Below are 27,458 nucleotides of genomic sequence, written 5' to 3' on the forward strand. Positions count from 1 at the left end.
CTTGCCCTCTCTCATGCCCCACCCCCCCAAACATGTGGCACCCTAATATTCTCTTCCACACTATTTTCCAGAGTAGCTAAAGCACCACTTTCATTATTGACACCTCCTAACCTTCATGCTGGGAGAAGTAGAGCCTAATCTGTTATTTGATGATATAGAGAAAGTATGGGCCTGGGTGAGACCCATAAGAACACACCCTACAGAGAAAACAGAGTTGAGATTATCTAGAGTGGAGGGATGATAGAAACCAGGATCCACTCAAATGACTCAAGGGGTGCAAAATTCCACTGTAAACAGAGGCTTCCAAAACCACACGCAGCTGTATTACGGTGATTCCTACTACATATATGCAGTAAGTATATATTGGCATAGATTGGCAAGGATGTTTTCAGGTTGTTCATGGGAACTTGGAGCAGCAATAATAGAAAAAAATGATCATGCAGGGGAATGAAGAAAGTCATTGCAAACAACACGTGTGGGCAGAAAAGCTGGCGCAGTTTGGAAGGAATTGAAGTAGAAAGTCTCTAAAGATGAAGAATGCCTGAAGCTAAGAAGTAGCATGCTCTGGGCCAGTGAGTATAGAAAACAGACGGAAGTCACTGTCCTTCTGTAGTTTACATTTTAGTGACCAATGTGCATGGATATGGCAAAAGCGTAGAGACCCCATGGATACTGTATGCCCCTGAAAGTTCCAGAGTAGGTAGGCTCAGACTTCATATATAAGGTAAGTTATATACGAATGCTTCCAGAGAAAGTTGGTTAGAAAAGAAACTGAGAAATGCATAGGTCCTGTGCCCCAGTGGCTTCACGTTGTGAGGGACAAAGCCAGAAAGGCTGCCTCTGCAGTGAGAAGCGCAGGTGTCTCTCTGAGCCGGCCGTCTTCCTGCCCCCTGAATCTCTACTCAGTCCCCTCTACCCGGCCTGCCGCCCTTGGAGCGGTGCACCGCAGAGTGAGATAGCAAAACCAAGATGATGACAGTTTGCTCAAAAGGGTCAACAGTCATGCGCTATTACTTTCTGTGAAATGATCCTTTATTTTAGGTTTTTAAATGATCAGTGCATCCTAATTCTGATTAATATGTGTAAGCACTTTTTTTGAAGTTTCCATGTTTCTGTGACTTCTATTACTGACAATATTGATAATTTTTGTAAGAGCTGGGCTTCATGAGTTTTAATTTAGAATAATGAAAGATAATATTAACCTCCCTTTGAAGACTAACATGGTTGAATAAAATGATGTCAGTCAACTGTTTCTCTGTGAACAAGGAGGCAATGGCTATGTTTTTCACTGTTCTTTGCCCATTTATATGTTCGCTGCACTGTAGTAGGTTCAGACTCTGTGAGAGAGGTGAGGATTTACTGTGCAATAACATTGCCAGAACAAATTGTTTTATGACTTTCAATTAAGTAGCATTGACCTACTGTGTGTGTCTTGCTCTCAACTTGAGCTTCCCTATGAGGAGCTTATGGTTAATTACTCAGACATACAAAGTGTGCACTAACTAAAATTACACTCATATCAGTGAGCCCCTGAAGTCTCTGAACCTTTTAGTCATATTAAAGGCACAGATGGGTTGAGTGTGCTTCAGCAAGACATCAGGGGCTTTAATATTGTTAGCCATAAGCAGTTGCAGATCATTTCACGCCTGCTTTCAGGAATGAAGTGTCTTTATATTTCTCTACCCCATACACCACTTCCCTCTCTTTTTCCTCCCTCTTTCCCCAATTTCCAGTCCCTTTGAGGGGCCATATCTAGGCCTGTCCTCCCCTTCAGCACCTAATACCTTCATTGTTTTCCCATCAAAACCATCCTCCATGGAGCAGGCAGGACGATCTTTTAAAAACATCCATCTATTCTTGTCACTTCTCTACTTAGAATGCTTCCTGTCACATGAGGATAATGGTTAACATTCTTACCATGACCTGCAAGGCCCTCCCTGTGCTGGCCCCTGGGTGCTAAGGCCTCACCACCCTCCCGCCTTCCCCAGTTCCCCTCTCCTGTATTCTCCACCTGCTGTCCTTCCTCGTCCCTTAACACCCGACCTGTTCCCTTTCTCCTTTCTTGCTGCCCTGTCCCCCAAGCCTCCTCAGCCTCAGATTCGATGTCATTTCCCTGACTCCCAAATCTGAATTTGCTCTCCTCCCCCGACCCGACCATGTTTTCAATGCATCCTATTCTTTTTTTTTCCTTTCCAGCATCTAGCATCGTTGTGCAGATCCAGGTATTTGTACTGTCGTGTATGGGTAGCTGCCCTCACTAGCTTGCCAGGCCTGGGAGGGGTCCACCATGGCTCCTTTGTCGCCCCCTAGCAGGCCTGCAGTCAGTATTTGTTGACTGGCTAAACGGGTGTGGATTTATTCTGCTGTCACTGCAGGATTGATCTGACTGCCCTGTAGAACTGAGACTTGGCTAAACTATTATTCTTCACAGGTAACAATTCTGCTTTCACTTGAGAGTACTTGAGACTCCCTACACGTATGGGTCAGAACCTTGAGCCATTATAGCCAGGAGGAAAGAGCATCTATAACAAGGGGGCTTTGTCCACAATTTTATCTGCTGGCTTGTAGCATCATCCCAGTTGGGCATTAGACGGGGCTCTTCAGTGATTCAGGTTTGGAAAGCATCTTCTATTAGAGCTATGGCTTTGATTCTTGCACTTCAGACCACCGTTCTCTTGGTTGGCCGTGAGTTAAAAATGGTCGTAAATTGGCAAGAGAATTTTGCTTCCATTTAGAAATGTCTATAATAGGGCCAAAGGATGTAATTAGGCATGACTGAAGAGGCTTCAAAGTTCTTTGTGCCGTATGATAAGAATGCTGTAATCTTGGAACAAAGTAACAGAGTAACTTCGCTTAAGAGGTCAACTCAGTCCAGCCAGTGATCTGTTGTGAGAAAGGCAGTGCATGTAGCTTTAAACAGGTAAACAGAAAGCTTCTGCCTGCAGGCTTCCGTTTATCACTGCTTTGCTTTTTGCCTTCTTGTCTATCATTCACGAGTTTAAGAATTCTGTAGTTCTCTTGGATTTTGGAGCAATGTGTCATGCCCATTTTCATGTCATCTACAGGTTATGAAAGAACTCTGTGCAAGAAATAGAAAAAAAGGGTCTAAACGTTGTGTCACTATTCTAAGCTATTCTATTGTTTAATCATGAAGCTTTCAGAGAAAGTATAGACGACCTGTTCTTTGTCATGACATTTTTATGATCTCAGCTTTAGTATGTTGGAAGAACCTAGTGGAACGTAATGAAAGGGACCTTATGCTGAGACATATCCCCACATCCCCAGAACAGTTCTGTGTTATTCTTTCCCAACCCTGGACACTGCCTCTCCTTATTCAGTCCCTATTCTGAGCACACACCCACCCCCAGGTGTTTGCAGCAACGCCTGTCAATTATCCCTGTGGCTTCCTGTTTTTAATGCTTTTCTGGTGCTGATTATCCCAGCCAAGGGGTTTCAGACATATCCCCAGGGAGTTACTGATGCTTTCACTACAGCCTGATGATTGCCCAGGGGGAGGGGGAAAACCAGGGGACAGTCGTGGGAAGGGGTGTGCCCAAAGCTCAGGCAGCCTCCAGGTGGGAATGTGGTGGCCGCTGGGTGCCAGCAGTCGCAAGCCACGCTGACTTCCCTGGTGGAGGCTGCTCCTTGACAGTGGGCAGCAGCTTGGAGAACACCCAGAAAAGGCCTCACGGAGTGCCAGGAAGGCTCTGACCTCCATGGTAGGGAGTCCCGCCCTGCCAGGACCCTGTCTTTTCTTGTCAGATGGCTCAGCTTGGTTCAAGCTGCTAACCTTCCTTTTTCCTCTTCGCCTTGCTTTGTAAACTGAGTCGCCTCTCAGAAAGTGACATGCCTATATGATGTCTCCTCCTTCAGCGGATGCCACCCAGCTTTTGTATGTCAGCTCCTGGGCTACCCCAGGCAGAAGCAGCCCCAGGCCAGGGTTCAAGGCTTGTGCAGCAGAGCTGGGTTTACCCCCACCACTCCCTCTCCAGTTTGGTGATTGTTCTGCAAGCCTTCCAGCCAGAATTCCTCAGTGGCCTTGCTGGAGACAATTAATTGGCTGTGAGATGGACCAGGTTTCCACCTTTCAAAGACTGTCATCTGTTTCATTGTAGAAAATATTAGTATAGTCTGTATACTAATATCATATTAGTCAATATACTAATACATTTGCAACTCAATCTAGGGACAAGCATCAGGCCTCACTGGCCTTAGGACTTCTCTCCCTTCCCATCCCTTCTCACTGCCTTCTCTATTCCCTCTATTCTGAGCTATAGGCACTTACTTTGCTCTAAAAACTGGCCAATTGTAATTGACAGGTTACATTTTTTTTAAGGATTATCTTAGTAACAAACAGCTCAGCGAGCAGAAAGTCTTTGCTTATGTTCATTGGGTTATTTCTGGGCTTTCTCTCCTGTGCTCTTCCTTTCTCCATCACTTTGAAACTTGTTGCTTTCACCTTGAACTATTTTACCCTGTGGGTAAAAAATAGTATATTATAAAAATTATTTAAGAAAGTCTATTATTTAAATTCTTATTTTTCCACAGCTCCACTTAGCAGAAGATCAATCGGTGTGTTTTGGGTCATTGTGTGCCTATCAGCAGCCTCAGTTATGTGAAGCTGTAATGTAGAAAACATTCTTTCTCAAAGCTGAAAACTATTTGATTGGAAAATGTCATCAAATATAGTGGGGGTCACTTCATCCTTGGTTTATTGTTGTAATTACCATTACTATTATTATTACTACTATCCACAACCAGTTACTAAATGCCTGATATGTGCAGGGAAATATTATAGATTTTATTTCTCATCCTCATAATGGTCCTGAAAGACGGTGCTGTTATCCCAGTTTCCTTACCCAGGAGACTGAGGTAAGTAACTTACCTACGCTCACACAGGTAGCATGTGGTGGAGTTGGAATTGAGACCCCAGTCTTGTGTGATTTCAATGTCTACACACTTTCCATAACATCAGAGGTTCTTGGCTTTTTCCACTGACGCTTCGAAAGCAGAGGAAATCAATACATAATGCCTGGGGTCTATACCCTTTGTAGCTAGAAGTAGCCAGCAGCCAGATCAGAATTTCTTTGAAGTCTCATGCTTTAATCTTTAAAATTTATGCAAATTTAGCTTTCTACTCCATAATGTAAAAGTATAAAAATAATCCTTTAAACTACTTGACATAGAATAAAATTTGAGCTCCAGGAAGAGCTCCTGTTTATTCTTCTCACATCCCTTTCTGCTCTGCTGGGTCCCACACCGGGTGTCTGCACCCCGCCGTTGCGAAGGTCAGCACTGCACTATGATGCATCTCAGTTAAATTCTTAGTGCCAATATTCTTGATAAACCTTTCTGTTAAGGTGCAAAGTGTCACTTGGCCAACGCTCAACCATAATAGTCATCTTAACAGAGGGTAGAGTCCCTAACACTTCAAGACAAATCCTAAATTGGTCTTTGTTGATTCTTCATGGAGATCTTTGAGTGGCATCTGTCTGGCTGGAAATTTGGAGATGATTTAATCTTGTGGTTTGTAAATTTTTATTTTTTAGGAGCATAAGTCATTTTTCAAGTAAAAGTGTTCTTGGAGCTCTAATTTATAAAATGCAAAAGTAAAGACACTCTAGTGACCATTGAGGCTGAAGGCCATGCTTGCAGGGTGTGCCCTCGCCTGGGGGTACTCCAGGGGCCCCAGATTCTGCAGAATGGATCTAATTCAAAGCACTCATTTTACTGATGGGGAGACTGAAGCCAGAGAGCTTGAGGGACTTGTCTGCAATGACCCAGCTGATTAGCAGTAAGGAGCCAAGCTTGCCAACTCCCTCTAAGACCCTTGAAAGTCCTTGAGGTTTTCTTGTCATATGAAGAGCTGATTTCCTAACTGCCCTAACTACTGGGAAGGAGTGTGCATGAGTCCTCCTGCTCCAGGCCTCCTGCATGGATTAGCATCATGGCAGGGTGGCCTCATTGTCAGGAGTGAGACTGGCGTCCTGGGCCTCAGAGACAGAAGTCAGTCCAGACTGGTGACCTGCTGCACAAGCCGCCCCACCCCTCAAAAGGGCCTTGTAGAAGCTTCTCTGGACGTGAGCAGGATGCTCTGTAACAAAAGCCGAAGCCCTCCCAAGTGTTGCTTGAGGCATGCATCCTCAAGGCTGCCGTGCAGGATTTTGGAGTTAACAGAAGAGCTCACCATTCCCTTCTCCCCATCAAAGCTCTGATTCAGTGTTCTACTCTGTTCTTCACCTGACTGTTGATTTACCTCTGCTAACTCTATCACTTTAGGACTTGCGCCAAAGACATAGCTCTTTCCCAAGTGCATATGACAATTTGAAAAATGACTGAGTGAGGTCATTAACGTTGTTAAGGTGTTAGAGTGTGCTGGGATCCAGGGAAAGGGTTTATGGGGGAAGTGCACCGGGGCCCCAGAGAGGACATTGTCCAAGAGCTCAGCCAGGCCACCACACACCCCCGCAGCCACAGTGTGGAGGGTGTAGAGGGGCCACATAAAGACCTGCTGGGCCACCTCTGACCCACTGCTGACCCCAGGTTTAAGCTGACCTGTGCTGACTTACATGTGTGGTCCTTATTAAGCAAGGCCTTGGCAATCCCCTTCAGTTTCATTTTGATTTTCAGAGAACATGAAGTGACTATTAAACTTCCATAAAGATATGAATTGCTCCACAATCTAGCATTACTGATATGGTCATCTCTCTTTTATATTTTTCAATTCATCAGCTAAACACCAATAAGCCCTGCTAGAAGACTGCCCAGTATCTAACTCCCCAAATCCCTCTACCTCAGGAGGATTTTATAGTGGAAGGGAATTACCCCACCTCTGCATGGAATAATCTAAGAGGGAGGACTATCTGCTCATGCCACCGTGGGCATGATCCTTGCTGCCAGGTGCCATGCACGCTCTGTGATTTGGCTGCAGGCCAGCCCCACCAGGCCAACCCCTGGCCAGACAGACACAGTGGGTGATCCCATGGCCTCAGTGTTTGCTCAGCCAAGAGTGCTTCAGGCTTGGGCTCCCAAAATTCTACCCTTGGCCCTCATCTGTTTCAGGCCACATAGACATAGTGCCATCTGGTTTAGCAGTTGTCACTGTGAAAACCTAGAATCCTTATTCCATGTTCCTTTCCATGTCCTCTAGACAGTTTCTCCATTGCACCCCATAAACACAAGTAGTATTTGTATACCACTTTGAGGGCCATAAACTCTACAGCTTCCCTGTTGAAGGTGGCTCAAGGTAATCTTCCAGCCCTGCTTATTCATTGAAGAAGCCAGATCTTCCAATTGTATATGTTTAATCTTTACTGTTCCCTTTATCTATTGTTGTCTAACCAAACACACCAAATCTAGCGTCATGAAACAACCACCATCCTCTTACATGTATGGATTCCCTGAGGAATCTGAAAAGGGCCCAAAGGGATGGTTTGTCCCTGCCCCACACTATCTTGGCCTCAGCTGGGAAGACTTGAATGGCTGGAGTTGGTCTGAGCACCTGAGAGCTGGAATCATTTGGAGGCTTCAGAGGCTGGCCTCAGTTGCACTGTGGAGCAGAGTACTTCTGTGTGGCCTCTCTGTGCAGGTCAGCTTCTCACAGCATGGCAGATGGCTTCTGAGAGGCAGCACCCCAGGAGAGAGAATTTAGAGAACAAGTGTTCCTGGAGACTGAGGTGAAGCTGCAAGGCTTCTTCTGACCTAGTCTGGGAAGGCACACAGCATCACATCCGCTGCATACTATTGCTTACAACAGAATCACGTAAGTCAGCCCAAGTTCAAAAGGAGGGGAATTAGATGCTTGGTTTTGGTGAAGGAAAGAGAGTGTCACATTTCAGGAAAGCATGTGGAATGAGAGATAGTGTTGTTCATCTTTAGAAAATGCAGACTATGTCAGTCCACTGTCTGGCCACAACAGTTCACAACCCCTCCCACATCCAAAATGCACTCTGTCCTTTCTTGAGACTCCCAGATTTTTTCCTGTTACGGCATCAACTCAAAGTCCAGGATCCCATCAGCTCAATCAAATCTAGATGTGGATGAGGCACCTCAAATGCTGTTTCTCAGGTTCACTTACCTGATGATGCTTCTTCTCAATCTGAGACCTGTGAATGAAAGAGACAAGTTACATGTCCCCCACAGCCAGCAAACAATGGGTACAGGGAATAGGGAAACTGCGCCAGACATTCTCACTTAACAAGAGGGGAAGGTTGGAATGTGTGGCACATAAGTCACCAGTCCATAGCAATTCTGAAGTCCAGCTGGGCAAATGGGATCAGGTCCTTGATTAAGGTCCAGTTCTACTTCCTGGGAGTTGTTTTCTGTGGCTCCTGGTTTTTCTGCCATTTTTTTTTTTTTAGATAGAGTCCCCCTCTGTTGTACAGGCTGGGGTGTAGTGGCGTGATCTCCTCACTGCAACCTCTGCCTCCCAGGTTCAAGCAATTCTCCTGCCTCAGCCTCCCAAGTAGCTGGGATTACAAGTGCCCACCACCACACCTGGCTCATTTTTGTATTTTTAGTAGAGATGGGGTTTTATCATGTTGACCAGGCTGGTCTCGAACTCCTGACCTCAGGTAATCCACCCACCTCACCCTCCCAAAGTGCTGGGGTTACAGGTGTGAGCCACCACGCCCAGTCCTCACTCTTCTTTAAACTGTCATCAAATCTTCACCAGCCCTATCAGGCTTCCTTCCAAAGTTAATGCTGCACATCTTAGGTTTTGTTGTACCACCACCTTACCTTCAGGTGTCAAATTCTGCTTCTGTTATCTACTGCTGTGTAGCAAACCACACCAAACTTAACAGCATTTCTCAACCATCACTTTATCATGCTCATGGATTTCTATGGGTCAGAAATTTGAGCAGGATGCTGTGGGAATAGCTTGTCTTTGCTCCATTATACCTGGAGCCTCATCGGGGAATACTTGAATGACAGAAGTGACTTGAGTGGCTGGGGGTGACTTGGCTGGCTGGGAGCTAGAATTATCTAGAGGCTTCTTCACTCATGTGTTGGCTCCTGGGTTGGAATGACTCCAAGGCTGGAGTCAGCTGGGAGGGTTAACCAGAGTACTCATAGATAAGCTCTTATTTTCCCTAACTCCTTGGGCTTTGATTTTTTGTATGGTTTTTTGTTTTATTTGTTTGCTTGATGTCTTACTGGTAGAACCCTTTCTTCTATTTCATTTGAAATCTATTAGATAATTCAATAATACATGTAAAATAGAGAAGAATATTAACTCTTCTGGAGTCCCATGGAATAGAAGTCAAAAGTTCTAAAGAATGAATAGTGAAAACTAAGTCTCTCTTCTGATTGACCCTCAGCCATCCAGATCTCTTTTTCAGAGACAATCCTTGTACTTTTTTCTTGTAGATAGTGTACACATTTACAGATCTTTATGTATATTCACACACACACATCTGTTCTTTTATTCTCACAAAATGGTATATACGTCATGCTGTAGTTTCCTTTTTAAATTTAAAAGCAACAGATCATTCCATATCTGTATGTGAGTAGTGCTGTGTCATTCTTTGTCATGGTTATATACTATTCCAACAGCATCTGTTTATCAAGAAATAACACATCATCATCTCAGAAAGTAACCCAGTGTCCTCTACTAATGGGTGATTTGGGTAATTTCCTGTTTTGTTGTTGTTTGGTTTACTATTACATACAGGCACATATGTTTGCATATGTATTCAGGTATTTCAGAAAACTACATCTGCCCTCTGAGGAGGGATCCTAGATCAGTCAAAGGAAATCTTTTTTTTTTTTTTTTTGAGACAAAGTTTTGCTCAGTTCCCCAGTCTGGAGTACAATGGCAGGATCTTGGCTCAGTGAGTCTCCCACTTCAGCCTCTGGAGTAGCTGAGATTACAGGCACCTGCCATCATGTCCAGCTAATTTTTGTATTTTTAATAGAGAGGGGGTTTCACCATATTGGCCAGGCTGGTCTTGAACTCCTGACATCAGGTGATCCACCTGCCTCAGCCTTCCAAAGTGCTGGGATTACAGGCGTGAGCCACCACCTCCTGCTGGAAATATGCATTTTAAAATTTGATAGAACTAGTCACTAGCCACTAAATATGAAGGAAGAGAGGGAGGGAGGGAGGGAGGAAAGGAGAGAGAGAAAGAAAGAGAGTGAGAAAAAGGAAGGAAGGAAGGAAGGAAGGAGAGAGAGAAGAGCATGAGAAAGAAAGAAGAAAAGAAAGAAAAAAAGAAAGAGAGAAAATTACATAGATATTTCCAAATTGCCTGCCACTCAGGTTGTATCATTTTACACTCGCATAAGCAATATATGAGAGCCTGTTTTCTTCATTCTCATCAATAGTATATTAGCAAACTTTTTTAAAACTTTGCCAATTCTGACAGGTAAAAAATTATATCGCATTGTAGTTTTAATGTGCCTTTCTGTTATGAGTGAGGTTCTGCCTCTTTTCATATGGTATTTTCTTTTATGAACTCTTTTTTAAACTTGTGCTTGGAAGATGAAATACTGCCCAAAGATCAAGCAATATGCAAATAATTTAGAAATCCCAATTTTCTGATGCAAGTTTTATTCTAGTTAGCTGTTTTTATCCTAATTAATATGGGGCATTCTGCAGGGTGCTGCATAAGAATCAATCTCCCAGCTTTATTGAATGTTTATTAAAAAGTGCCCCATCAATTTTAAGGATTGACTTTTAATTTGCAAGTATAAATATTTCAACCCTGACTCAGTAGTCTCCACTATACCAAAAGCTGTTATGCTGAAACCCATGTTGTTTTATTAAATGAATTATTTTTAAAATTCAATTCAGTGATAACATCAATGAGACAATTAGAAAGTTTGACCATCAACTGGATATTATGGATAAATTACATTTTTTAGCTGCGCTAATTGTATTGTGGTTTTATTTGGGGAAAAAGGAGTCTTTAGAAATTCCTGCTGAAATAATTATGGATTAAGTGATATGATATCTGGCCAGACACAATGGGTCAAGCCTGTAATCCCAGCCCTTTGGGAGGCCAAGGTGTGTGGATCACTTGGAGTTCAGAATTTCAAGACCTCCTAGACAAGATGGTGAAACCCTGTTTCTGACACACACATATACACACACACACGCACACACACACACACTCACTAGCCAGGCATGTCGGCATGTGCCTGTGGTCCCAGTTACTCTGGAGGCTAAGGCTGGAGAATTGCTTGAACCAGGGAGGTAGAGGTTGCAGTGAGCTGAGATTGCTCAACTGCACTCCAGCCTAGGCAACAGAGTGAGACCCTGTCTCAAAAAGAAAAAAAAAAAAAAAAAAAATGGTATCTGAGATTTGCTTCACAATAATTCTAGAAGAGGTAAATGGATGAACGTGTAAATGAAATAACACTGGTCATGAGTTAATAATTACTGAAGTTGAATGTGAAGTTGGATTATGTGCAAAGCATAGTTACCTGTGTTGAAGAAAATAGACACTTTGCAAGTGCACGGGAACTTGTTTGCTTGTTCTCTGCAGGAAGTCGGTCCTGAGATACTGTACACAGTCAATGCTCAGTATACACAAGTCCTGAAATCCAGCCCACACACTGCTGCCCACAGGGCTGCTCTATTCTCTGTTCCCACTAGTGGTGACCCTGATGATGTGCCCTACAAGACTGCAACAGAGCAGGTGCTATGGGGCTTGAAGGAAGGTGAAGTCCCATTCATTCAGGATCAGGAAGGTGCTTCTGGGTAGCTCATGGGGATTTACATTAAGGTGCCTGAGACAAAGAACATCCATCACACCCAAGACAGCATTTCTAAGCAAAGTGAAATGGCTCCTTTATCAGGAATTATTTCTTTTAGGAACCTGTTAGGGAGTTGCTAATGGTAAGAGGAATCACTCAAAAGGCTATCAGGGATCACGAAACCTTACAAGATAACCAGTGCTCATCTGCTCTCTGGGCGTGTTTATTTAGAGTCCAGAATAATATGATGCCCAGAAATGTGCTGCCTAATGAATGCTCTCTCATAAAGAAGAAGGATGGTATCATAAGAAAGAAGAGAATCAGAATTAGAAAATTATCAAAGGAAATATCAGGAATGCAGGGTGATATACTGGTCCTCTGGTTATGTGTGAGTGATCACTTAGCTCAGAGGCTGAGAAAATCAGGGTTTTAACGTTTGCATGCAGGTGTTGGTATAGTTGCCTCAGAATGAGAAGAAAAGATTTTTAGAAAAGCTAGTTTCATCTTGACTAGAAGAAGGCTCTTTTGAGAAAGCATCAATGTCACATTACAAACGCCATTCAAATCTACCAAATGGGCCAGATGGTTGCCCCAGTACTGCATGCCGCCAGCTGCCCATTGCTACAGATGAAGTCTTTTCTGCTGACGTTTCTGCAACCCACAAGCACACTATGGAGTGTTGATTCTTTTGATGCTATTTAACATGTATGTGTCATCGTAATTATAAACCATAAATATACATGACACCACGTGATAAATAAAATTGCCCAGCTTCCATTCTGAAAGGGGAGGAGACTGTATTTATTACCTGAGAAGAGAGGGCGGCTAACATTCATTCTGCATTCTTTGTAAATGTCACTCCTCTTGAGTTGGATGCTCTAGATGGCCTCATTCTCCCCAGGCCTTATCCCTCCCAAACAGCACAGACTCCTGGGGCTAATACCTTATGCTAAGTGCCAGGTTTTAGAGCAAGCCTGGACCAAAAGTCAGGCAGATACAATTCAGGGGAATCCAAATAGTTCTAAATTAAGCCAACTATTTTATTTGACACATACCAAAAGTTCTTTGGAGGTCACATAAACAAGCAGGTGTACGATGTAAAAGGAAGTAGGTAAATGGAAGTGAATCAGATTCTTTCAAAAAAGACATTTTTCTCAATATGCACTTCTTTTTGCTTTGAAAGAAGCTGATTCAGTGCCATTCACCTATTAAGTAGGCAGCACATTTATTTGTATCTGCATCTATAAAGCCCGAGTGCCTTTTCCCTCTACAAAAAGCTGAGCTTGTGTTTGTGGGGTTGGGGAGGGGTAAAGGGGGTGCTAAAAATTCCGCATAATTCAGACAGCCACAAATATATAAATGAACTGGCAGAGATAGAACCCCTGCCCCCAGGCACACTCAGTCTTATTCAGGAAAACCTGTTTAGAGCGCAACGTCTTTATTTCAGCCCAGAGACCCCAGCGAATGCGTTCCATGGCTCTATAAATACAAGACTCAGATGCTTCCTGACACCCAGTATTTCTGCTTTTTAACATGTAAATAAATGAATGCTCAAAGCAAGTAAATATCTGAGTGTTGAGTTTACAATCTTGTCTTTTCAGAAATATCGACAGTATATGGCAGGACTTCTGGCTCCTCCTTATGGTGTTATGGAAACGGGCTCTAACAATGACAGTAAGTGGAAAATGTGAACATTCTGTATCTAAAAATTTGTCGTGTGGTGTGTGTTTTTATGTGACAAAAAATATGTCCTACACCAGTTTGTCGGAGTAAGTCTGAAGACTCATTTGGGGATAAACAAACCTGCCAGCTCACAATGGAGATATTTTTAAAGAAATGGTCAATGTAGCATTATTCTGCAGTCTTAGCCGGTAGGGAGAGGTACGCTCTGGTGCCAGCCGGAACTTCAGCGTTTGGGAAAGAATGCTTTCCCAAAATATCTATCTGCATCTTATAGTGAAATCCAGTGTTGTTTCTGTGCCCTTTTAAAGAAGGGATCCACAAACTGTATTTGTCTCGGTCCCATCTGGATACCTGAGAGCCCCACCTCTTGCTTTTTTTGAGTCTCTTGATCAAGGGGAGAAGTGGGGTGAGTCATTTAATTAATCTTCTAAATCATGGCCTCTTCCAATTTCAGGCCTTTGTGGATTTTAGATGTTCTTACCACACGCACACACCAAGTGACTATGGAAGGTGACATACAGGTTAATTTGTTTAACTGCCATCATCATTTCACTAGGTGTATGTGTATAGAAACTGTGTGTTGTACACATTAAATGTTTTTAATTTAAAACACCCAGGCCTTTTATGAGAGACCAGTCTCTGGCTGGTCAGCAAAGAAAGGATTTTTTTCTCTGTGGTACTCTTCTCTAGTGGGTCCCCACTAGACTCAAAGAAACCCGTGTGTCCCCTGAGTCTTTTGATCTGTTCATGCGTGTTGGAAATACGGTTTGCATTTGTTACCACTGCATCTATGAGTCTCCTTATGAAGCTCTTGTGTGTGTAAATGTAACAAGATTCCAGGTCCTGGAGTCTTTGGAGCTATAGGGCTTCAGACAGCAGACCCAGTGATGGAGCAGGCAGGGCCTGCATCTTCAGAGCCACAGCCAGTCACCCTTCACATCCGCTTCCTGGATCCTGGAATTCCCACCACCCTCACTGACTCATCACTCACTGCAAGAGATCTTTCTCCCTGCCGGACCGTGATCTTAAGTGAACAATCACTCTCCTCCCCTCATTTCACAGTTTCTGTGCAGCCTCTACCCCGTCTCTCCGTTTGCCTTCTACTTTCCTGCAGAGGAGGAGGGTGGGAGGGACAGGGTCGTCCTTCCTTTCCGTTCTTGTTCTTGATTTCTTTCCCTCCTGGCTGAGCTAGGGATGGCTGGCTAATTAAAGCACCTGAGTTGCAGTCCCAGCAGGGCTGTCTCCCAGCACTTAGTCTCTCTGTGCCTCGGTTTCCTCAGAAGGTTGTAAAGATCCAATCAATCAAAATATGTCAAGTGTTTAAAAGGGTGCCAGGCACGTAGACAGCTCCCAAATGTCATTGGCTATTATTTCCTCACCCCAGTCACTCTTCAACTCCTCGAAGTCTGGCTTTGCCCCATCCTTCTTGAAAAACACCACTCTAAAGTTACCAGTGACCAACCAATAACCAAACCTGTTCGTTCCCATTGTCCACGACCAGACTCCATTCCGCCTTGGCTGCGGGAGCTGCTGTGGTATCCTGGCTCCCTCCTCTCTCTCTGTCCACTCCCATTTTGGTCTCTTCCGTAGGTACTTCTTCCCTTCCCCTTCCTGAAGAGTTGAGCCATGGCTTCTTTCCCTTTCCTCCTCCGTACTTACTTTCCCCCTTCCATGGCAGTGCTTTGCAGCAGCTGATACGAACACCTTCCAAACCAGCACCCCTGCTTCATCCTCCCAGGGGAATCCTAACTTTCCTGGTGATCTTGGGTTCTCTTTCTACCTGGATGTCCTGCTGGCCCCTCAAGTTGGAAATGTTGATAAGGGAACAGATTTGGGAACAGATTCTGATTCCTGAGAAACCAGCCCCTCCGGAGAGGCCCATTTCCAACAACTCTGCTGTTCTCTTGTGCCTGGCTCCAAACCTCAGCCACTTTGGACTCCTCCTTTCTCTCACCACTACCCCCGGAGGCCAGAAGCTCACCCGGGCTGGCCCCTTCCTTTGTGTGTTCACAGTCTTCCTGCCGGTTCCTTCTGCAGCCACCTGGCCTCAGGCTTCATCTCTTTGGATTTATGACTCAACTGGCTGTGAACCTTCACTACCTCACCCTTGGTCTAGCCTAGACCTGATTTCCCCAAGACATTTTTTAACTTTTATTATGAAAAATTTCAAACATACAGAAAGTGGAGAGAATGGTACAGTTAACAGCCTTATTTTCATCACTTTCATTTAACTGATATCAGTATTTTAGTACTTCAGTATATTTCTTAGTAGTAAATTAATATGCATTTTAATATTATTTTGCCATATTTTCTTCTAATCACAATCACATATACATGTCACACCAAATACATTACCAGGCAGTCTTGAAAATAAAGACTTTTTTATGTATAACCAGAGCACCACCATCATACCTAATAACTGGTATGATTTTCCTTAATCACATCCACCACCCAACCCATATTCAAATATTCCCAACCTAATGTCTTTATTGCTGATTGCTCAAACTGGACTTCAGTCAAGGACCATGCCATTGCATCTGGTGTTTATTTCCTAAACATCTTTTAATGTTGGACGGTCTCCTTCCCTCCTTTCTCCTGATCATATCCATCTGCTGCCTTAAGCCTTTCAATGATCATCCATTGCCTGCCACGGAACATGAAATTCCAAGACTGTTAAAATGTTTTAGTCCAACTGTCATGTTCCTGTGTGGCTTCAAATAACCTTTTCAGTATCATTTCTTTACAGATACCTAATTTCCAGCTACTCATATGTGGTGATTTGTGCGACTGTGTATTTATCTTATTGAACCTGCTAGAAAGTAAGCTCCTGTGACCGTCAACCCTACTTCTTTCAGATGGATGGTGGATAGGTGGATAGATGGATGGATGATTCAGGAGGAGCTTCAGAGCGCCAACTTGAGGCCATGCTTTCCCTTTCTGACAGACCTGGGAAGATGGCGAGCCTGTTCATACTCTCTGTTTCAGAGAATAGCTCTCCTCTGTCTCTTTCCTGCCTGAGTTTTTATGTCTTGTGCAGTCCCAAGTGTGGGTCAAAGCTTTAATCAGGGAATGTTTCCAAAGTCTCTTTCATCCTCACTCCTCCTGCATTCTGTACTACTGCCTACTTGGATGGGCACTCAGGTTTTTTGTTTTTGTTTTGTTTTGTTTTCTGAGTCAGGGTGTCACTCTGTCACCCAGCCTAGAGTTCAGCGGCATGATCTTTGCCCACTATAGCCTTAACCTCCTGGGTTCAGGTGGTCCTCCCACCTCAGCCTCCCAAGTAGCTACAGGCATGCACCACAATGCCCAGCTAATGTTTTTGTAGAGATAGTTTTTGTCATGTTGGCTGGACTGCTCTCAAACCCCTGGGCTCAAGAGATCCACCCACTTCAGGCTCCCAAAGTGCTGGGACTACAGGCATGAGCCACTGCTCCCAGCCAGCACTCAGTTCTTTTCATGCTGATATTGTAAATCCTGTGTAGCCCCTTGTGTAAAAACCAAATGTCCTATTTATTCAGAATTTTGATTTACTATATTTTTTTGGTTGCAAACCATCTCATACTACTCCACTAGTGTGAGGATAGGTGCCAGCCACCCATAAAAACGACCTGTGCTTCTGTCTCCTCTAGATAAGGTCACTTGTGCCTGCCAAACTGGAGGCATTAAGCTCTGCTGGGGCAGTGAACCTCCCAGTATGGTATAGCCACCCTTACCACGTCAGTCAGGGGAGGAGCCTGAAGGAGGTGAAAAGGAAGAGGACTGCCTGTAGTAGATACTCATGCAATGTTTGTAATCAATGACAAATGAGGGAGTGGATGAGTCATTAGCTCTCTAGCTAAGAAAACTGAGATACCCCTGGAAACAGCCTCTGCCATGCTCAGACTTGACTTGGAGAGAGCCGGAGTTTGCTTTGCTCACGATGGAAGTTGTTTTCCGAGGTCTTTCATGTGCTACTTGCCCCAGCTTCAAATCACTGGAGCCAAGTGGGGTGGTTTGCAAAGTAAAATCATAGCAGGTGAAGCTTAGGAGTTGATGTGCCTGTCCAAAATTTCGAGTCTTCTAGTGCCTAAATCAGTGAAATTAGTTGCTTTCATAGTGAAAATGAATCAGTGATGGGTTTTTACCTCTGTGAAAGTAAAGCATATGGTAGAAGCAAAATAAGCCTGGGTTTTGGTATCTGGGCACGTGGCCCCGCTCCTGATTCACTGATTTATTTAAGCAGCGTTATGTCAATTTTTATATTTCTACATAGCATTATGTAAGTTTTCATGGAAATGCAAATTGAAAACACTGAAATTGTACTTGGTTTGGTTCAACAAAATTTTAAGTCCATTTTACTGGTTGATTATACAACTCATGCCCTCTCTCTGTCTCTTTTTCCTCCTTTAGGGATTCCTGACAAGGAGAACGTGAGTAGCTGCTCTCTGTATCTTCTAAAAATTGTTATAAGGTGAAAAATAATCATGGTAACCCTGTCAGCAAAGAGAGCTCTCAATCCACATTCAACAGAGCAATAAATATTTTTTTCTAATCTCATTCTGGCATCTTTGGCACGTCACTTTGAAATAGCAAGGGGAGAAGGTTGATTGCTCTGACATGGTCATCACGTGTCCCTGATTTTAACTGGTCTGAAGAAAGGTTATTCTAGGGGCAAATGCTACAGTTGCTAAGTGTTGTTTTTTTTTTTTTCTTTTTCCCACGATGCATACATGGCAGTCAAACAAATCATTAGCCTAATCGCATGTAGAAAACTAGTTGTTTCTCCTTAGTAGGAATACAAACTATGAAATTCAGGGTCAGGTGATGAATTTGTCTGATTATATCCAAGTGCACTAGTGTCAACATTCCTCTTTGGAAACTGAAAATAATGTAATTGCTGTAATTGTTTCTATAAAACTGTATTCTTTCTGCAAAAGAGTAGAAAGTTTAGGACAAAGATTTCACCAATAAGTAGCAAACATTCCAAGAGTGGTCATGGTTTAGCGACATACCTCTGCATGCAAATAATAATATTATTAATTCTATTAACTAGCATCTAAATGTACACAACAACATGGAAGGGTGAATGATAGGAATGTGCAGTGCTTGATCTGAAGCAGTGCTTGGTTGGCTCTCAAGATATGTCACTTTATAATTGTGTCCCTTGATTGCTGTACGCAAGTGGCAATGTTACAGAATTGTCACCCTTGTCTTTCTCTGCCTTCAGTCCCGTGTCTGCGGGAAGATATACTCTCTGAATTCGGTTTAGATGATTTCCGTATCCTTTCTCAGATATCAGGCTCTGGCTTTCTTTGGCTCTTCCTCTTTTGATAGTGTTGGTTTTAAAAGGACTTGTTGGGAATTCTAGCTCACTGCTATATCACTACAAACTTTGGGGGGGGTTGTTTTTCAGTTCTTGTTTTTTTTGAGATGGAGTCTGGCTCTGCCACCCAAGCTGGAGTGCAGTGGTGCAATCTCAGCTCACTGCAATCTCTGCCTCCTGGGTTCAAGTGATTCTCCTGCCTGAGCCTCCCAAATCGCTGGGATTACAGGCATGCACCACCACACCCAGCCAATTTTGTATTTTTAGTACAGATGAGGTTTCTCCATGTTGGCCAGGCTGGTCTTGAACTCCTCACCTCAAGTAATTCATCCTCCTTGGCCTCCCAAAGTGCTGGGATTATAGGTGTGAGCCACCACGCCTGGCCAAACTTGAGCTTAAGACCTAGCAATGCCACTTCAAATGTCACGCCAAAATTTACTTTGTTTGGTCCAGCAAAGGATTTCAGTTCCTCGCTGCGTGGCCTTGCCCGAGCTACCTGATTTGTCTAGACATCCTCATCTCCTCTTTAAAATGCGGATGTTACCTTAAAAGGAAATTATGAATATTGAATGAGATAATCTGTGGAGAAAGCGCAGACAAGTAGAGTAGGCAGGCTTAGTAAACGTTGGGACTATTACTATGGTTAGTATTTTCTCTAGTCTTGTATCATCTTCTAGCTACTCTTCACCTCTGAAAAATATCCTATCCTTTAATAAAGTAACTGTCCTTTTGCCTTTTATGGCTGTCCCTTCTTCAGTGAACTTTGCCATTGATATTTAGTCATAAAAAATACCTTTATATGTTGAGTCAAGCTCTAGATAATCAGGCTTATAAAGATTCTAAAGCAACAAACTGATTTTGCTACCATTTTGGATATGGATGTCCCAAATTATCCATCCTACAACACATAATATACAAATGATTTGCCAAATAAAGGTGATAAAAAGGCCTTGTACTTCCTCATCAAGGGATTGTCAGTGATGTGGGGAGCTCACACAGATTGTCCAAGCCCTGGGAGGGCTGAAATGTTCTAGGCTTCGAAAGGAAGCACTGTCGCTCTTGGGCACCTGGTGACCTTTAGGTGGGCCCCCCTGCAGTGGTACAACAGGCACAGGGCTCTAAGCAGGAGGCCTAACAGCTGTCATCATGTAGCTCACTTGGTGGCAAAATAGGCATTTAAAGTTTGCAGAACAATGAGCTTGTCAGATACAATGAACTGTTAACATGTTGTTCTGAAAGATTTGGGGAACAGGCCAGGCCGTCTCCCTAATACTAGTAGTAGTACATGCTCATTTGTATTTGTCTAGGCTATTCTAGGTCACATTCTCTAGCAAACAGAGAATTCTCTATTAGCACAAAGAGTAGATATATCCTCACCATGTGTTATTAGGAAAGTTCTCCAATGCCATCAGTCAAAGTACAGCAAATGAGATGAAAGGCATTCATGAGCAGAGTCGAAGCTCTAGAAAGATAAAAAGGAACCTAAGAGCCTTAAAGTGGTGTTAACAGAAAATGTTTCCTTTGTAGGAGACAAGTTGTGTTATGATGGTTTCTTTTATCCTTTACTTTCTTTAACTACATGCTGGGCAATAGTATATTCCCCTTATGTTTCAAAACAACGATAAAAGCATTTAGACCATTGTTTCAGTGTCCAAACAGATTCTTTGTGAGAAAAATATGTTCTCCTTTCCAGCTTCTCCTCATCATTTTGTTAATCACCATGTTTAACTTTTCATCAAATATGTAGACATCAACACGTGCTGTTTGTGGCTGCTTTGCCAGCTACTTTTTATACGCAGACTCAGCCTTACCTTGCACAAAAAGAAATTCCTTTTCATAAATTGCACCTTTTTAGAAACAAATGGACTGGCAGCTACTTGCTGGATTATTTTATCCACTATTTATTATAATTGATAGAGATATCATTTAATGTTAGATGACGCAGGACCCTGGAACCTATAGGGTATCGAGAAAAATGTTAGGAAAACAACCACGCAGACTGGACACATAGTGAGACTCTGTCTCTACACACACACACACACACACACACACACACACACACACAGACACTAGCTGATGTTGCACACCTGTACTCCCAGCTACTCAGGAGGCTGAGGTGAGAGGATCACTTGGCCTGGGAGGTTGAGGCTACAGCAAGCCATAACCACATTACTACACTCCATCCTGGGTGACAGAGTAAAACCCTATCTCCAAAAAGAAAAAGAAAGAAAGAGAGGGAGAGAGAGAGAGAGAGAGAGAGAGAGAAGAAAAAAAAAAGAGAAAAGAAAACCAAGGAGCCAACAAAGCATAAGGCTATATAAACCCTTTCAACTTTAGCTTTTGAAGACCAGCTGAATTCAGACAGTTTTCTATGGAACACAGTTTTTTAAACCCTGCTTTATAACATGATTGATACTGCCCCAGAGCCTATGAAGGCACCTTACCCGGGGTCACCGGTGTGTCCCTGGCAGCTGTATCCCTCTGCTCTAGGTTGCCAGTGGCCTCACCAGTGCTATTACCACTCTGAAACTTATGTGTAACTGGCCAGGGTACAAAACTCTAGTAGGAGGGCGAAACCACAAAATGCTGAAGCTTTGAAAATCTTGATCCAGCTTGTCCTGATTTTGAAGGACACATTGCATTGCTTATCGCCCAAATGAAGATTAGATTAGCAGTGCAGGCCCAATCCTGTGAGCTGTGTAGTGTGTAAATACTGCTTTCATTGGCTGGCCTATTAGAAAGTGTAGCCCCCAAGCCAGGACTTACTTTGCCCCACCTCCTAGAAAACACTGAGACTTCTTGTCGAAGGTGCCAAGGACAACTTCAGCTCTCCAGTCTCTGAAGAAATGTTTGTTTTTGTGCTTGTGAGTTGTGCATTTTATGGGGCAGAGTGTCCTTGCTGAATTTCTTTCTGCTTTTTATTCCCTCTGTTTTTCAACTCTTACAAAAGCTAGCCATGCCATCTCTGTTTCTAGCTTCTGCAGTAGTAAAAACTCATCACATTTTTAGGATGACATGTAGTTGTCATCCATCTAAATGGTAAATAGGAAATGTAGCTAATACTCTAGAACTCTGATCCTTCTGTTGTCAGTTAGGCCATGTGTTAGTTGCACCTGAATGCTCTCGACATTGTTCCTAGGACCTGCTTGCCGTGAGTTTGTTGATGAAAGGAGATGTATTGGGTGGTGGTTCATTGGGGTGTTTTGAGGTTGTGGTTCATTGCTATATTTTAAAATCATTTTTATAATACTATGAATTACATTTGGTAATTGTTTTAATGTTCTATGTTTTGTTTCTTTACAATTTTTTAAATCTCTTATGAAATAGAACTTTTTAATGCTGCCATGCTGACGATTTTCTAGGGTTGCAGCTGAGATATGCTTTGAATATGTTTCCTCCATCTTTTCAGTAATCAGAATTTGATTTGAGCAATGTATTTAAGAGAACCTGTATAATGTTCGATGGTTAAATAATAATAACAGAAGAAATGAGTTTCTCTTTGGCCAACAGCTTCTTGCTCTCACTTTAAAACATTGCACGGCCTTGAGATGCGGCTCAGAATCATTCCACTGTCAGCAGGGAACGAGGAGTGTGACGTCATGATATTAGTAATGTAGGCGCTGCTGCTTTCAAGTTGGGGAAGAGTATATTGCTGTTTTCAGAAATATTCTCTCCTGCTCTGAAGGCAGTCATCCTCATCACCAGTTACTTTGGGCTGCTAGCACATTATCTCAATTAACTGTGAGAATTAAATAGATAGTATCATGTATGCTTGATGTATTTGAATTTGCATTGTTCTCTTTTTGAAAAACAGAACAAATTATTTGTAAAACATGTCTTCTGGTTAGGAGAGAAAGTTGTAGTGTTCTCAGACTGGATAAACTAATCTAGTGTTGACATGTAATTTAGGGTTTAGATTCTTTTCTACCAACAATTCTGTGTCAGGCAGGCTCCCTGAGTCCACAGATTTTAAATATTCTATAGTCACCCTCTTTACCTTTAGATGACATTACATTGAAGATACTTGACAGATAAATGCACATATATATATATATATAATATATAGACACATGCATACATATTTATACATGTATAAATTATATATGTATAATTTAAACATATATATATAACAATTTCCATTCTTTAAAAATTTCAGAAAAGAAAATGGTCAAATCACCTTATGGTCCAGAATTGTTCAGAATTCCTATTGCCAGTTTTTATAAATGTCTAAATGCTTTTTATTTTAATTTAGTTTTCTTTTCTATTTTCCTTCAAAGAATGATTCAGAAATACCCATGGAATATACCACTTCTTGCTTGAAAACCTTTAATTCAATGAACATTTATTGATCCATCTCAGGCCCTCATAGTGGACTATGAAAATATGGCACTGCGGCCGGGCAGACAGAAGCGCACGTGAACGATAAGAACAGTGAAGCATTGTGGGTACTCGTGTGGTCAGGGTAGTGTGGCCTTAAGATGGGGATTGAGGAGCTCTCTGGGTTTCAGTTAAACTTCCAGCTTTGCCAGTTTCTAACATGTGAACATGAACAAGTTACTTAACTGCCTTACTCATTTGTCTCCTCATCTACAGAAGAAGAATAACAGTAGTGTCTTGCCCCCGGAAGTGTTCAAGAGGATAAATGAGATAATGTATGCCAAGCACTTAGCCACTGCTGGCCTCTGGGATCTGCTCTGTGGAGACACATAGTGAGACTGTGAAGTTGTCATTAGGAAGAAGGGAAGGGGTTCAAAGGGGCACCCTAGAGGAGGCAATGCCAGATGGATGCTTGATGGAAGGTGGGTGCTACCCAGGTGGAAGGGAAACCATATGCCAGGGTGAGAGCATTGCATAAACAAAGGAAAAGGTTACCCAAATCTTCTCTTTTGAGGCTCATTTCAGCAGCTTGAAATAAAAAACTTTAATTATTTTGGGCACTCTTCTTTCTAAGGATCCCTTTCAAAGTTATAAAAACCTGGCTTCCAAGCCACAGGCATTTCAGTGTCCCAATAAAACACCTTTCTCACCCCTCCCCAAAGAGATGATCTCTTTTGAGTCTGGAGGGGGAGTTAGCTTGAGTTTCCCCTTATTTGTACTTCTCAAAATCATGCCTTCTTTTTTGAAATGACAGAACTGGATTGCGTTTGGAGGCTATTGTTCACTCTGACCTCCAGCTCCTTTTCCGTTATAACTGCCCAGTCAATACTCCCTCATTTCTGTTGTTCTCTTTGTTTTCCCCCTCTTTTGAATGAATTACTTTGCAAAGCTTTCTATTGAATTTTGCCCTCTTTTTCCTTTTCTGTTTGTCAAGGTAATTTTAAATTTCAAACTAGTTCTCCTGACTGCCAGCCACCCCCACTCAATTGGGTATCATTGTTAAATTTGATAAGAATGTTTTTGATTTGATTCTATATTCAAGGCATTAATAAGCATGTTAAATTTAGCAGTTAGCAGCATTCAGCCCAGTACCTAAGCCTGTGGAATTCAATTTGTTTTTGCTAATTTATTTGCATACATGATTTATGATTACCCCATCCAGACAGAAAAGAAACTTGGGAAAATATACCATGAAAATTCTGGGTAAAACAAGAGCTAAGTCATTGAATTTACTTCTGTCATGCTTTTCACTCAACTGTAGTTTGAGGGAAAAGAAAGACAATAATTTTCTTTCTGTCTCCAAAGGCATTAGTATGATGGGGTTCAATACTCATTCATTGTTACAATCCATGTCCCCGGAAGCGCATGTTTGTCAGTTTCCATCCCTGACACTTAGTAGCCAGTGACAAGTCACTCACTTCCAGGAGCTTCAGTTTCCTCACTGGTAAAATGGTGATCTGACCTACCACAATAAAAGGATTAGTAAAATCAAGCCAGGAAGGGGTGGGGGGTGGAGGGCACGTGGGAGGGGATTCCAAAACTCAACACTGCTCTCAAATAGAAAACATTCTATTCAGCTTACATGGAGCATAATTCTAGACAAGATCACACCCTGTTTCTACAGCCTCAGTCCCAGGATATTTTTCTGTCTTGAGGGGGCTCTCTGAGGCAGGCCTGTGTGTCCTGGGTTAAGGGGAGATTGGGCCTAGAAAGCCTTAGAGAGGTCCTCTTGCATCCTGTTAGCACTTGGTTCAATTCTCAGTTCTGGGAAGACTTCATGACAACAAATGGAAAGTCATTCATCTAACTGTCCTTATAACTTGGCTCAGACAGGAGAATCAGAAATTCCCAAGTCACACCAAGTGCTCCTCCGGTGCTGTAATTCCATAGTCCAAACCCAAACAAAGTGAGGAAGCCACACCCAAACCTTCCTCCAAAGCTAACCACAAAGATGAACCAGAATAGAGAGTGAAAGCAGGAACACACAGATAAGCTGGAAAAGGCAGCTGGCTTGTTTGGGGCAGAACGGAGAGTCATGGATGTTATCACAGCAGCCCACCCAGGACCTGCTAGTTTTAGGGTATGTGAGATTTTAAAATCTTACATTTAACTCCTTTTATAAGTGTCAAAGCATTGCAGCGTACAGCTGCCTAGTAAAAGGATTTGTAACCTAGATGCATAAATGGTCTGTCATTCAATAACAGCCTCTTAAATGACTGAAACAGGTAATGCTTCCCCTTCCCCTTCCCGGCCCTCCTTGCACCACCCCACCCGCCTACCCCCAGCTTTATATTTTGTGTGTGTTCTCTTCCTTTTTCTCAATTTGGTGTCTTGGCATATTCAGAAAAACACGTGGGCTCCCTCTGGTGGTCATTCCCATGTTTGTGCATGTCTAACCTTGGAATTTTACTTACATGGCACAAGATGTTTGGATGAAAAGTGGAAATATTAGTAGTAAATGTTATTTTTGTTTGTAAGATTCCTATTACTTTGGAACCATCAAAATAACCAGCTCATTCATTCATTCATCTGTTCATATGTACACATATGTAGGCTTCCATTCTCACATAGTGTTGATATTTGACTTTGCTAAATGCAGCACAGTCTGGTCTGCAAGTCCGTATGGAAAGTTGAGTTCCAGTCTTGTAAATTAAACAAATTTTCTCAAGGAATGAGTCTATTAATCAGCAGTTTCTATGGAATGCATACTGTATATTAGACCACACATGGTGAGAAATCATTTGTTGCTCACCGTTTTTAAAAATGTATGCACAAGGTTTTTAATAGTTACAATGTCATATTGTTTCTTTTTCTTGTTTAAATTATATTCCCATTCTAGTGCCTCCATAGAATTTCATTCTATTGTAACGTATTGTCTTCCAGGCCAGATGACTTTATCATCCAGGTTCAGCTACAGTAACAAAGACTCAAACACAGCAGCATCTTAAATAGAAGATTATTTTTCACTCATGTTAACTGTCCAAATATGAGCTACCCAGGGTTAATATGGTAGTTTCATGTTAGCATATGTTTGTGATTGAAAGTCTCTTATGCATCACCCTCATAGTGAACATATATTAAAAATATGTACTTACATTTAAATATTAGTATTTTCAAATGTATTGTGACCATAGGTCCTTGTTATAATTTTTCTTCTAGATTGAGTTATGACAATAAGTAGTTATATACAATTATCAAAACAAAATAAATATTTTATAAATTTCTGTATAAAATTATTAAACATAAGTTAATTACTATTAGAAATGCATCACTGGTGACTTGGCAAGTGTTTTAAAAAGTGAATTATTTTAAAAAGTCAATTCATGTACCTATAGGAAATAGCTGTTTGCCATCCGTTTCATTCCTCTTCTTGGTTTTTATGTGTGTGAGCACTAGGAAAACTCATTCACAAAAATAGGAAGGTGAGGAGGGAATTAGTTTTAAACAGCAGTGTTACTGAATTCTTTGAGTCCTGGGAAACCTGTGTGTACTTCATGGAAAGCTGGATGATAGTGGAGTGGCGGTGGAGGGGTGGGAAGTGTTGCACTCTAGATGGATTTTGGAAATAGAGTCCACAGGATTTTCTGAAGGATTAAATGTGACAGAAGAGAGAAGGCACCCAAGGGTGACTCCAGGGTTTTTGTCCTGAGCACATGGAAGGATGCAACTGCCATCACCTGAGGGAGGGAGGGATTAGGGTACAGTGGGACTGGTTTGAAGGTCCCTGGACTGGGCAGTATCCAAGAATGAAGTGTGATTAGACTTTTGCACTGTACCTGGGTCCAGTCATTAGCTAATAATGATAAACATTAGGTTAGAGAGTGGTAATGAGATAGATGGTGGGGATTTGTTCTCAGGAGGTTGTGCCCGGGGCGTGAATGAAATTAAAATGTGTCTGAAAGAAATGAAATAATGAGACACCAATCAGCATGAATTTTATCAGGTTTGTTTTGGCCCCCTATTATATGTTGTAGATTTAAGATCATTTATATTTATAAGTTAACTCTGTATATGATTTCAGGTGTTACCTTATAAATTAATAAAAGATTGGTTTATGTAAAATTGCAAGTAAAAACAGTAAGTGAACCAGGCTAACAAAGCATTATTTAATAGGCGTCCTCAGGGACCTAATTTAATGAACAGGTAGAGGGATGTTATTTGTAAATTAGCCCACAAATTATTTCTATATGAAGCAATGACTTTGAATGACTATGGCCTGCTTGAAACAATTTATTCTCTTAATTAGTTCAATCATTCTTTTCACAGTTTTTTACACTGCTTAATGGGTTAATAACCCCCCTTTTTCCTTGGATAAATTAATTTTTCTAGCCTAGTCACAAATTTCTAATTAATAAAGTTTGAAGGAGTGAGGCAATTTTGTGATAGTAGGAAAAAT

At 42.2% G+C, this 27,458-nt stretch overlaps 1 protein-coding gene across 6 annotated transcripts in view; it reads left to right on the plus strand.

The window, feature by feature from the left end:
* RAPGEF4 (Rap guanine nucleotide exchange factor 4) overlaps nt 1-27,458 on the plus strand; it is a 323,726-nt gene that overhangs the window by 173,289 nt on the left and 122,979 nt on the right. For 5 of the 6 annotated variants that reach the window (XM_017538228.1, XM_017538229.2, XM_017538230.2 and 2 more), the window contains 2 exons: nt 13,302-13,374; nt 17,773-17,792. In XM_017538228.1, coding sequence (XP_017393717.1) covers nt 13,302-13,374; nt 17,773-17,792 — 93 coding nt within the window. Of the gene's footprint in view, nt 1-13,301; nt 13,375-17,772; nt 17,793-21,474; nt 21,550-27,458 lie in introns of those variants that run through there. The other variant, XM_037741905.1, reaches the window with a different exon arrangement.

This window comes from Cebus imitator, unplaced genomic scaffold, assembly GCF_001604975.1.
Source record: "Cebus imitator isolate Cc_AM_T3 unplaced genomic scaffold, Cebus_imitator-1.0 Scaffold110, whole genome shotgun sequence".
NCBI lineage: Eukaryota > Metazoa > Chordata > Mammalia > Primates > Cebidae > Cebus > Cebus imitator.